We start from the raw sequence: 13,689 nt of genomic DNA, 5'->3' as shown, positions 1-13,689 counted from the left end.
AGGGTAACTTTGGCAACCGTGTTGACAATAGAATGTAAGGGGCAAAGGTGGAAGCAGGGAAACCAGTAAGAGGGTAATAATCCAGGCAAGAGACTGCCATGGGCTTAGGAAATGTTTTTTAATTTATAAGTTTGTCTATAGATTTCAGTCTCCCCACCCAGTGCCAAAGGCTCTAGGTTCAGGGTACAGCTGGATGCTTTCAGGTTAGCTGCAGCTTTAGCCAGCAGCAGCATTCCACCTTGATTCCTGCTTCCTTTTCATTTTTCACCCACGAAGATTTCCCTGACGTTCTTGTGCTTAGTTATGCATTTACTAAGATATTTTATTTTACACTACATGTTCAGTGTTTTATTGCTGGTGGTGGGAGTGCTGGCCAGGGATGTTTCAGAACATCTAGTATGCTACACTGTCAGAGTGGAAGTCCCTGGGTTTGAATTCCACCTTTTCCCATTTAATAGTTGTATGACCTTGGCAAGTTATTTATCTAGACTCAGTTTCCTCAAATGTAAAATGGAGAATATAATATCTAGATCATGGGGTGGTTATAAAGATTATGATCTTCTAATGCACATAAAGTGCTTAGCCACAATGCTTGGCACATAGGAAATGCTTAATATACTTTATCACTATCATCATCATCATCATCAACATGCCTGCAGCATTTTATACATAGTAGGTATTCAATAAACGATTGCTAAAGTGATCTATTGAAAATAAATTACAAATAGCAGTGTGCTCAGTGGAAAAGACATGCAGCTGGGTTGTCTCTAAGTATACATCACAACCAGAGCCAAATGCATAAAAATGTTAGGAGAACTCTTGCCACCCACTCACTCCCTTTAAAAAAGTGAATACGGGCTGCACTCAACTAACTGTAATTCATTAAATGTCTTCAGTTAAACACCCATGCTGTCTTTATGGCCACCTTCCACTACCCCAGGAGCAGAAGTGAAGGGGGAAGTAACTAGCCAAATGTCAGACTCTACAATCTCATGCCTTCAAGAACAGTCAGGGGATGCAAACAGAGGGAAATAAAGTAGGATTTCTTCTCTGTAACTTGTGGGTCCCACCAAGATGCTAGCTCTTCTTTCTTCCAGGCAGTGCTTTCTCTCAATTGACATGGTGGCAATGGGTAAGATGCTCATCAGGTTGCTTGGAGGAGGCACAGGGTTTCCTCTTTTCATGAGACTATTACACTCATTAGCTATTTAAACAAGATACTATCAGATAAAAGTTTAACTGATCTCTATTTTAAAGTGAGTATAATTTAAAATTTCTCATAAAATGTATCAAGTGTAAATCGATGTTATTTGAATTATAAATCACAGTCTGGGCTGGTCAATGCAAGTAGTTCTAGAAAATTAGGTTAATATTTGATCTCACTAAGAATGTTTAGCTTTCCACAAGGAAAATTTTATTTTATAACCTGAACTAATCATGAAGGGAATCTGGCATATAACAATGGATGGCTAAGAGAGAACTCAATTCCTCTCCTGAAATCAGTTCTACGGTCTTTGTGATGTTTGTGGTGGCTGGACATCATCCATCATCTCATCATTCCCTACAAAGGACAGCCCAGCACATGTTAATAATATAACATATTACCATATGATCCAGCAATCCCACTCCTGGGCATATATCTGGAAAAGATGAAAACTCTAATTCGAAAAGATACACGTGGGGACTTCCCTGGTGGCGCAATGGTTAAGAATCTGCCTGCCAGTGCAGGGGACACGGGTTCGAGCCCTGGCCCAGGAAGATCCCACGTGCCGTGGAGCAAGTAAGCCCGTGTGCCACAACTACTGAGCCTGCGTTCTAGAGCCTGTGAGCCACAACTACTGAGTCCACGTGCCACAAATACTGAAGCCTGCGTGTCTAGAGCCCATGCTCTACAACAAGAGAAGCCACCACAATGAGAAGCTTGCACACCGCAAGGAAGAGTAGCCCCCGCTCGCCATAACTAGAGAAAGCATTGTGCGCAGCAACAAAGTCCCAATGCAGCCAAAAATAAATAAATAAGTAAATAAATTTATAGAAAAAAAAAGATACACGTGCTCTAATGTTCATAGCAGCACTATTTACAATAGCCAAGACATGGAAGCAACCTAAGTGTCCATCAAAGATGAGTGGATAAAGAAGATGTGGTACATATATACAAATGGAATATTACTCAGTTATAAAAAAGAATGAAATATTGCCATTTGCATCAACATGGATGGACCTACAGATTATCATACTAAGTGAAGGAAGTCAGAGAAAGACAAATATTATATATCACTTCTATGTGAAATTTTAGAAAGAATACAAATGAACTTATTTAGAAAACATAAACAGAACCACAGACATAGAAAACAAGTTTATGGTTTACCAAAGGGGATGGTGGGGGGAGGGATAAATTACGAGTATGGGATTAACAGATACACATTACTATATATAAAATAAACAACAAGGATTTACTGTATTCAATTTCTTATAATAACCTATAATGGAAAAGAATCTGAAAAAAGAATATATATATTATATATGTATAAAAACCAAATCACTTTGCTGTACACCTGAAACACAATATTTTAAATCAACTATACTTCAATAAAAATATATTAATGTATTATTGAATAATAAAAATCTTTTCTGAGGTTTAACAAGTTAAATGGCTTCAAATATGGCTTACTTTTTTTTGACTCTGAAAATATCTTTGTGGGTAAATTTTTAAAATTTCATAGTGAATTCTGTATATAAATACAAACTATCAAGTATTAGAAAATCCATGAAAAAAAATTATTTCATGAGCTTTCACCCTGTTTTCTAAAATCTAGATATGTGCATTTCAGACAAGCCCAAATTTTACCAACAGATGACAAGAAGTCAGACCATATGTTAAGAATTTTTAAAAATAGCATGATTGATTATATTTTAAAAATGGGAATAATAATAGTTATTATTATCCCATGCATATAAAGCATTTAGCTTATTAGTTCCTGGTATGTCAGAAGTACTCAATAAAAGTAGTTATGATTTTTATTATTCTTTTATTTATTTTCTTTCAATAGCCAACAGCTATTGATAGCTAGAGACAAATGACCTAGAGACAAATGACAATGAAAACACGACGATCCAAAACCTATGGGATGCAGCAAAAGCAGTTCTAAGAGAGGAAGTTTATAGCTATACAAGCCTACCTCAAGCAACAAGAAACATCTCAAATAAACAACCCAACGTTACACCAAAAGGAACTAGAGAAAGAAGAACAAACAAAACCCAAAGTTAGCAGAAGGAAAGAAATCATCAAGTTCTGAGCAGAAATAAATGAAATAGAAACAAAGAAAACAATAGCAAAGATCAATAAAACTAAAAGCTGCTTCTTTGAGAAGATAAACAAAATTGATAAAGCTTTAGCCAGACTCATCAAGAAAAAGAGGGAGAGGACACAAATCAATAAAATTAGAAATGAAAAACGAGAAGTTACAACAGACACCGCAGAAATATAAAGCATCCTAAGAGACTACTACAAGCAAATCTATGCCAATAAAATGGACAACCTGGGAGAAACGGACAAATTCTTAGGAAAGCACAACCTTCTGAGACTGAACCAGGAAGAAATAGAAAATATGAACAGACCAATAACAAGTAATGAAATTGAAACTGTGATTAAAAATCTTCCAACAAACAGAAGTCCAGGACCAGATGGCTTCATAGGTGAATTCTACCAAACATTTAGAGAAGAGCTAACACCCATCCTTCTCAAACTCTTCCAAAAAATTGCAGAGGAAGGAAAACTCCCAAACTCATTCTATGAGGCCACCATCACCCTGATACCAAAACGAGACCAAAATACTACAAAAAAAGAAAATTACAGACCAATATCACTGATGAATATACATGCAAAAATCCTCAACAAAATACCAGCAAACAGGATCCAAACACACATTAAAAGGATCATACACCATGATCAAGTGGGATTTATCCCAGGGATGCAAGCATTCTGCAATACATGCAAATCAATCAATGTGATACACCATATTAACAAACTGAAGAATAAAAACCATATGATCATCTCAATAGATGCAGAAAAAGCTTTTGACAAAATTCAACACCCATTTATGATAAAAACTCTGCAGAAAGTGGGCATAGAGGGAACCTACCTCAACATAATAAAGGCCATATATGACAAACCCACAGCAAACATCATACTCAATGGTGAAAAACTGAAAGCATTTCCTCTAAGATCAGGAACAAGACAAGGATGTCCACTCTCACCACTATTATTCAACATAGTTTTGGAAGTCCTAGCCACAGCAGTCAGAGAAGAAAAAGAAATAAAAGGAATACAAATTGGAAAAAAAGAAGTAAAACTGTCACTGTTTGCAGATGACATGATACTATACATAGGGAATCCTAAAGATGCTACCAGAAAACTACAAGAGCTAATCAATGAATTTGGTAAAGGAGCAGGACACCAAATTAATGCACAGAAATCTCTTGCATTCCTATACACTAATGATGAAAAATCTAAAAGAGAAATTAAGGAAACACTCCCATTTACCATTGCAACAAAAAGAATAAAATACCTAGGAATAAACCTACCTAGGGAGACAAAAGACCTGTATGCAGGAAACTATAAGACACTGATGAAAGAAATTAAAAATGATACCCACAGATGGAGAGATATACCATGTTCTTGGATTGGAAGAATCAATATTGTGAAAATGACTATACTACCCAAAGCAATCTACAGATTCAATTGAATCCCTATCAAATTACCAATGGCATTTTTTACAGAACTGGAACAGAAAATCTTAAAATTTGTATGGAGACACAAAAGACCCCGAATAGCCAAAGCAGTCTTGAGGGAGAAAAATGGAGCTGAAAGAATCAGACTCCCTGGCTTCAGACTATATTACAAAGCTACAGCAATCAAGACAATATGGTACTGGCACAAAAACAGAAACAGAAATCAATGGAACAGGATAGAAAGCCCAGAGATAAACCCACACACCTATGGTCAACTAATCCATGACAAAGGAGGCAAGGGTACACAATGGAGAAAAGACAGTCTCTTCAATAAGTGGTGCTGGGAAAACTGGACAGCTACATGTAAAAGAATGAAATTACAACACTCCCTAACACAATATACAAAAATAAACTCAAAATGGATTAAAGACCTAAATGTAAGACCGAGCACTATAAAACTCTTAGAGGAAAACATAGGAAGAACACTCTTTGACATAAATCACAGCAAGATATTTTTTGATCCATCTCCTAGAGTAATGGAAATGAAACCAAAAATAAACAAATGGGACCTAATGAAACTTAAAAGCTTTTGCACAGCAAAGGAAACCATAAAGAACACGAAAAGACAACCCTCAGAATGGGAGAAGATATTTGCAAATGAATCAACGGACAAAGGAATAATCTCCAAAATAAATAAACAGCTCATGCAGCTCAATATTAAAGAAACAAACAACCTAATCCAAAAATGGGCAGAAGACTTAAATAGACATTTCTCCAAAGAAAACATACAGATGGCCAAGAGGCACATGATAAGGTGCTCAACATCACTAATTGTTAGAGAAATGCAAATCAAAACTACAATGAGGTATCACCTCACACTGGTTAGAATGGGTATCATCAGAAAATCTACAAACAAGAAATGCTGGAAAGGGTGTGGAGAAAAGGGAACCCTGTGCACTGTTGGTGGGAATGTAAATTGATACAACCATGGAGAACAGTATGGAGGTTCCTTAAAAAACTAAAAATAGAATTACCATATGACCCAGCAATCCCACTACTGGGCATATACCCAGAGAAGACCATAATTCAAAAAGACACATGCACCCCAATGTTCATTGCCACACTATTTACAATAGCCAGGTCATGGATGCAACCTAAATGCCCATCGACAGACGAGTGGATAAAGAAGATGTGGTACATATATACAATGGAATACTACTCAGCCATAAAAAGGAACGAAATTGGGTCATTTGTAGAGATGAGGATGCATCTAGAGACTGTCATACAGAGTGAAGTAAGTCAGAAAGGGAAAAACAAATATCGTATATTAACATATATATGTGGAACCTTGAAAATGGTACAGATGAACTGGTTTGTAGAGCAGAAATTGAGACACAGAAGTAGAGAAGAAAACGTATGGACACCAAGGAGGGGAAAAAGGCAGGGGTTCGGGTGGTGGTGTGATGAATTGGGAGATTGGGATTGACATGTATACACTGATGTGTATAAAATGCATGACTAATAAGAAAAAGAAAAGAAAGAAAAGCAGAAGGTGAAAAATTTCTTAAAATGTTTTGACTTCTTACTATGATCTGCCCACCTTTATAGACAATTTATCGGTATTAAATTGATCTCTAAAAAATATATAAAAATTAAAAAAAAGAAAAAGAAAGGCTTCATAAGTTAAAGACACATGAAATACATACAAGTTCGTAGAAGTAGAAAAACGTGTGAAGGAACTGTAGAGAAAAAAAAAAAACCCTAAACTTATGGTGGCTGTGGTGTAACAAATTCCCTAAGATCTAATATAGATAATGTTGCAAGTGGAACATCTTTCACTCTAAGTAAAGCTCTAAAAGATAAACATTTGTGGGCTTCCCTGGTGGCGCAGTGGTTGAGAGTCCGCCTGCCGATGCAGGGGACGCGGGTTCGTGCCCTGGTCTGGGAAGATCCCACATGCTGTGGAGCGGCTGGGCCCGTGAGCCATGGGCCACTGAGCCTGCGCATCTGGAGCCTGTGCTCCGCAACGGGAGAGGCCACAATAGTGAGAGGCCCGCGTACCACAAAAAAAAAATAATAATAATAATTAAAAAAAAAGATAAACATTTGTTTCATTTAGGCCAATAAAGTACTTCGCTTTTATGAGAATGGTAAGTATATACATAATTATCTTTTTATTAAAAAGAAAATACATGCTGAAAACTATAAACCATTGATAAAGGAAACTGAAGATGATTCAAAGAAATGGAAAGATATCCAATCTTCTTAGTTTGGAAAAATTAATATTGTTAAAATAGCCATACTACCCAAAGCAATCTACAGATTTAACGCAATCCCCATCAAAATACCTATGACATTTTTCACAGAAGTAGAACAAAGAATTCTAAAATTTATATGGAATCAGAAAAGGCCCAGAATTACCAAGGAAATCCTGAGGAAAAAGAACAAAGCTGGAGGAATAACCCTTCCAGACTTCAGGCTATACTACAAAGCTACAATAATCAAAACAGCATGGTACTGGCACAAAAACAGACATATAGATCAATGGAACAGTATAGAGAGCCCAGAAATAAACCTGCACACCTACAGTCAATTAATCTATGATAAAAGACGCAAGAATATACAACGGATAAAAGACAGTCTCTTCAATAAATGGTGTTGGGAAAGCTGGACAGCTACATGTAAATCAATGAAATTAGAACATTCCCTCACACCATATAGAAAAATAAACTCAAAATGGATTAAAGACTTAAATTTAAGACATGACACCCGAAAACTCCTAGAAGAGAACATAGGTAAAACATTCTCTGACATAAATCGTAGCAGTATATTCTTAGATCAGTCTCAAAATATACAAGGCAAAAGAAATAAAAGCAAAAATAAGCAAATGGAACCTAATCAAACTTAAAAGCTTTTGCACAGCAAAGGAAACCATCAATAAAATGAAAAGACAACCTATGGAATGGGAGAAAATATTTGCAAATGATGCGACCAACAAGGGGCTAATAAGCCAAAATATACAAACAGCTAATAAAACTCAATATTGAAAAAACAAACCCAATCAAAAAATGGGCAGAAGCCCTAGACATTCTCCCAAAGAAGACATACAGATGGCTAAGAGGCACATGAAAAGATGCTGAATGAACATGCTCAAAAGATGCTCATTGCTAATTACTAGAGAAGCACAAATAAAAACTACAGTGAGGTATCACCTCACACCGGTTGGAATAACTATCATCAAAAGTCTACAAATAATAAACACTGGAAAGGGTGTGGAGAAAAAGGAACCCTCCTACTCTGTTGGTAGCAATGTAAATTGGTGCAGCCACTATGGAAAACAGTATGGAGGCTCCTTAAAAAACTAAAACTATAGCTACCATATGATCCAGTAATCCCACTCCTGGGTACATATCCAGAAAAAATGAGAACTATACTTCCAAAAGATACATGCACCCCAATGTTCACAGCAGCACTATTTACAAGAGCCAAGACATGGAAACAACCCAAGTATCCATCAACAGATGACTGGCTTAAGAAGATGTGGTATATATATATATATACATATACATATATATATACACACACGCACGTGAACACACACACACACACACACACACACACTGTGGAATATTACTCAGCCATAAAAAAGAATGAAATATTACCATTTGCAGCAACATGGATGGACCCAGAGAATATTATACTTAGTGAAGTAAGTCAGACAAAGACCCTCTCTGACTATATGATATCACATATATGTGGAATCTAAAAATAATACAAATGAATCTATATACAAAACAGAAACAGACTCATAGACATAGACATAGAAGACAAACTTATGGTTACCAAAGGGGAAGGAGGAAGGGACAAATTAGGAGTATGGATTAACAGATACAAATTACTATATATAAAATAGATAAGCAATGAAGATTTACTGTATAGCACAGGGAATTATATTCAATATCTTGTAATAACCTATAACGGAGTACGATCTGAAGAACATAAGTGTGTCACCTTGTTGTACACCTGAAACTAACAGAATATTGTGAACCAACTATACTTCAATTAAAAAAATAGCTGGTTTACTTAGAAAGAAAGAAAGAAGGAAGAGGGGGGAGGGAGGGAGGAAGGAAGGAAAGAAGGAAAGAAGAAAGGAAAGAGGAACGGAAAAAGGAAAGGAAAGGAAAGAAAGAGGCACCTGATCCATCATCTCGCCTACGTCCTTACCCAGAGCAGGCTTTGACTTCCACTATTAAAAAAAATACATGTGTGTGTGTGTGTGTGTGTGTGTGTGTGTGAAAAAAGTGAAAAAAGCAAGGTGAGAAAAGTGTGAATGGTTTGATCATTTTAGTTTAAAAAAAGATAATTTTATCTGCATATCCTAGCAATAATACACAACTTTTTTTCCCAGGAAGAAATCAACTGTCAGAAGAAATGGAGTAGAGGTGGAAAAGGGAGCGTTTATGTTGCATTTTGTATCTTTCTGTACTATCTGAATTTTCTAACCATGCATATGTACTACTTTAAGAAAATGTCCATCTGACTGATGAAACTGTAGACCAGTTTGGTTATTTATTTATTATTTATTGTATTATAAAGACTAATGTAAGTTCCTAGTGGCCACATCAATGTTTTGTTCATCTTGCTGCCCAAGATGCTGCCTGGCATAGTAACCTTTTATATTTCCATAAGACAGAAGTTCAGAAAGTATATAAGAATCAATATGATCCACTCCCTAACCCTCTCTGTTGGTTATCAATGCAGTGCCTCTTTCCTCCAAATCTATCTTTCTTTGCCTTGCTTTGTGGTACTGGAGCTGGACCTGTAAAAATTTCTCCTTTGCCAGTTGGCACAATATTAAGCTTTGTCAGTAGGGACAGAGCAATATGAAGTGGTTTCTTTTCCTGGTTCTGGTGTGCTTTTTTCTTCTTGTTCCTGTGACATGTACCTGCTAGCCGTGTGTGGGACAGCCAGTTGTGCTCACCACTCACCCTAGTGAGTGGATTCCTAGCAAGTCTTGCCAGAACTCCAGTAGGCAGTTTCCTGCTTGCCAGTCTTAGTCTGTGGCCCTTCAGTGAAGTTCACCTCAGTGCCATCCAGTGGCCACAGAAACACCTCTCCAACAAGGTCTGAATCTCGGTCTTGTTGGGGAGTGGCACACTCCAAGTTGAAAATTCTCTTTATTTCTTAGTAGTTGATCCCCTATTACTACTTAATAACTCCTTATATTAAAATTTTCCTGTTCATATTACTGGTATGGTTTCTGGTGCCTAATTGGACCTTTCATGCCCAAATCAAATTAAACCAAAAGAAACCAAGTAAAATCAAGCCAAGTCAACAACAAAAAATTAAATCTATAAACCCATCATAAAACATAAGTTTTTATTATTAAGTTTAATAACACAGAGAAGAGCACGGCATGTAGCCCAACTTGTTAACTAATTGCATTAAAAACTTCCACAAAACAAAAAAACACGATGTGATGGTTTTGTACTGTGTAAACTAAACTAAGCTAGAACTGTATTTCCCAGAATTCTCTTTCCTCCATGATTCTAGGTTAGGGTTGACTACAGAGAAATTTGTCTAAAATTTGGAAGGCAAAAATGAAGCAGCAGCCATTATACTCTGAAGGTCAGTATAGGATGCCAGGTGCTGCTGTATCTCATACACTTTGTTGCAGATCTGCTGGACCATCTTGATGTGTGGAAAGAACTGTGCTCACATTTCCTGCAGTTCCTTCTGGATCTCTTCCTTTAGCTGCTCCTAGTCAGGGCCAGGCACATGTGTAGCTCCATGGCCAGTAATGCTGCTTCTTTTCCAGGTCACCTGCTTTCTTGAGGTTGGAGGACTTTAAAAGACATACATAGATTCTAGTTTGTCCTTGTTCTTCCCTGTATCATGCCCAGCTTTTCTTCCTGACTGCTGCCCTGATGATCTATAGTGACTTCAGGGCCACAGGCAGACCCTAATTCAAAGCTTTCCATAAACTTCTTCCCCAGCTTCTACAACAGAATAAAAGCTGGTCCCTATAATAGATTCCTTACTTCCTACCACTCATGGTGCTTCTGCTATGATGATCAAACCCTCACTAATATACACTATAAAACAGATAAATGATCCAGCTTAAAAAAAAATCTTAAGTAATTTGGATTTCTTGAGCAATGTTTCTTATTTATTTATGTTTCTTATTTATTTCTACATAATATCTAAGTTTAAAAAATAGATGTTAAAGTGGGAAAAATTTTAAATGCCATTTTCTTTAACAAATGCCCATGTGAGGGCCCATATGAAGGCTTGTTAGAACCAAGTTTTTTGGTTCCTCTGAGATAGATATGGAGACAAATTTCCTTGGTGGCCTAAGATACAGGAGAGCCTGACCTATTTTTGTAACATTATTCTCCATGCCAGGAGGGGAATAAGATGAAGAACTACTAGGGAGAGTTCTGAGAAGACGAGTATGTATGCATTTAAGAAAAACTAGAGTGGGCCTGGAGATAAGTTTAAGCTGATGAAGGAAAACCAAAAGATGATGCCTAAGCTCCAGATGGTTGTCATTAGTTTCTAAACCCAAATTCATTTGTTTAACATTTTTGAGATTTGTCCTTGTTTCCTGAGCATGCTCAGTATGACCTGCCAGGTCTCAGGAGTATGAGTCTCACAAATTCCATTTTCTGTTTTAGAAGAGGATGGGAGGGTAAGGAGGAAGAAAGAGGAATGCAAGTGAGTTAGCAGCAAAGAGTTCCTGATTATGGAGAACCTTAGGGTTAAGACCTTTAACTCAGAGACTGTGGACAAATCATTTGAAGTAAAGTTTTTAAAAAACTGAGTTTATCAAGAAGTATTTATTGGGTACCTACTAAGTGCAGGAGGGGGGCTAGACCTTATCAGTTAGAAATGGTAGATGAAACAAAAAGGACGGGCAGAACAAAAAGAGTAAGAGAATACTGCCAGCATCTAAGGGCATGGATCATTTCATCACTCAGCTAAGGCACTTTATCTGGTGCCTAGTTCTCTACTAAAACAGATCTAGGAATATTTGATAATCTCTCCTGACTTAGCGCCCATGAAACATGGAGTAGCTTTAGCCAGAAGTCCTTCCATAAGTCCTGGGCTTCCTGAAGCTACCTGCACACAGCTGCACAGTGAGTCAGCCTGGCTATCACAGGTTTATTGCTTCCTACTGTACATTTCAGAAGGACGTATTCAATGTGCTGTTCAGAGTGTGGCTATTTAACTCCTTACAAGTCCTTCATAGGAAAAGAGGGAATAAGAGTTTGCTGGATTTATTTGCCCTAAGAATTAATCTCTCTATGAAAAGGCATGGATAGGACAACTACAATAAATGACAGAATTAAGAAAAGCACTGAACATTCTGGAAAATTTTCAGAAGGTTCATAGAAATTGCCGGTGAAGTTAAATTCTAATTTCTGCCTCCATTTATTTATCTAGCTTGTTAATTTGTTCATTCATTCATTCAACAAACATTTGTTGATTGACACTGGGATACAGCAATGAATAAGACAGACAATATCCCAGCCTCAAGAAATTTATTTTCTTTGGTGGGGGAAAACAGTCAAACGTAAACTAACCAACACACAACACAATTTCAGGTGTTATTAAGTGCTCTAAAGAACAATAAAGTAGGGATGGAATGGTGGGGTTATATCTTAGGAGATGATTTAACATTATATATGTATTTTTTACATGTAGCATGCAATAAACATTATAACAAATATAACCACAGATATGTCTTAGATACACTAAGGGGACGTGATTGATGTGGTTCTATGATAAATCAAACTGAATACATCTATATACATCATAATGACTTATATATAGACCAATGAGACTTACCCTATAGAAAGCACTGGTCAAAGGGAGTAATGCTGCAGCAATGTTATATTCTTCTAAACTTGAACAATCCTTAAACAAAACAAAGAGAAATGAGATTAGGACATTTACCAGAAATCACAAATATGTGGAAACAAAAATCTATGATACATGATTTACTGTCCTAAGGGGTTTTTACTTTTATTTCAAATTGTCATTAAGGCTTATGTAGATAAGTGTGAAAAAAAAGTATGAAAAAATACTGTCCCGAAGCACATTGTTTTTTTAAAAAAAATATTTTATTTTTTTTAATTAAAAATTCTTTTTTTTGCTCATGCCACGTGGCATGTGGGATCTTAATTCCCCGGCCAGAGATGGAACCCATGGCCCCTGCAGTGGAAGCATGGAGCCTTAACCACTGGACCACCAGGGAAGTCCATTCTTTTAGAAATGATATAAAAATACATTTGAGAAAGACGTTTTCATACACTATTGGTGAGTAGCTACTTTTACTTTCCTGTTTTACAAAAGTTGTGTTTACAGCTGTGTATATTTGTCCAAAAATTTTTGGAGGAGGTTTTAGTATATTTAACTACTATATTTCATTGAATCTGAGATTTTTCTCCCCACATTTTAACTTCTCTGAGACTGGGATGTATAATTGAAATAATATATTTTTTCTTAGTCTTACACATGAAGGGTTTATAAAATTCTGTTATTGATCAGGCAAGAAATACCACTGATGCCAAAACCCCTTGAGTGAAATGTTGTTGGGGAATGGGACAGTCAGAAAATCTCAGTGGGAATGTAAAATGGTGCAGCTGCTAGGAAAACAGTATGGCAATTCCTCAAATATTGAAAAGTAGAATTACCCTATAATCCAGAAATTCTACTTCTGGATATATACCTAAAACAACAGTGACTTGAACAGACATAGGGGGGCCATGGCCTGGAACAATGCTCAAGGGTAATACCCTTAGAGAGGTCAGGTATAGGAATTTCAGCCCCAACCTTAGACAATATAACTATCGCCATCAAAATGCAAATTCATCAGCTATTCATAGGTTTGTATGAATTGATTTTAAACTCACAGAGCTGAGACCTTAATATCAATTATTCCAATGCAATTCC

The 13,689-nt window shown here is 36.6% G+C and overlaps 1 protein-coding gene across 2 annotated transcripts in view; it reads right to left on the bottom strand.

Moving 5' to 3' along the window:
* Positions 1-13,689, bottom strand: part of SBF2 (SET binding factor 2) — a 457,881-nt gene that overhangs the window by 100,973 nt on the left and 343,219 nt on the right. For both annotated transcript variants that reach the window (XM_060159685.1, XM_060159686.1), the window contains exon 17: positions 12,583-12,651. In XM_060159685.1, coding sequence (XP_060015668.1) covers positions 12,583-12,651 — 69 coding nt within the window. The remainder of the gene's footprint in view (positions 1-12,582; positions 12,652-13,689) is intronic.

Source organism: Lagenorhynchus albirostris, chromosome 9 (genome assembly GCF_949774975.1).
Source record: "Lagenorhynchus albirostris chromosome 9, mLagAlb1.1, whole genome shotgun sequence".
NCBI lineage: Eukaryota > Metazoa > Chordata > Mammalia > Artiodactyla > Delphinidae > Lagenorhynchus > Lagenorhynchus albirostris.
Note: the sequence above shows the minus strand (reverse complement) of the source record. Positions and strands in the feature narration are given on the sequence as shown.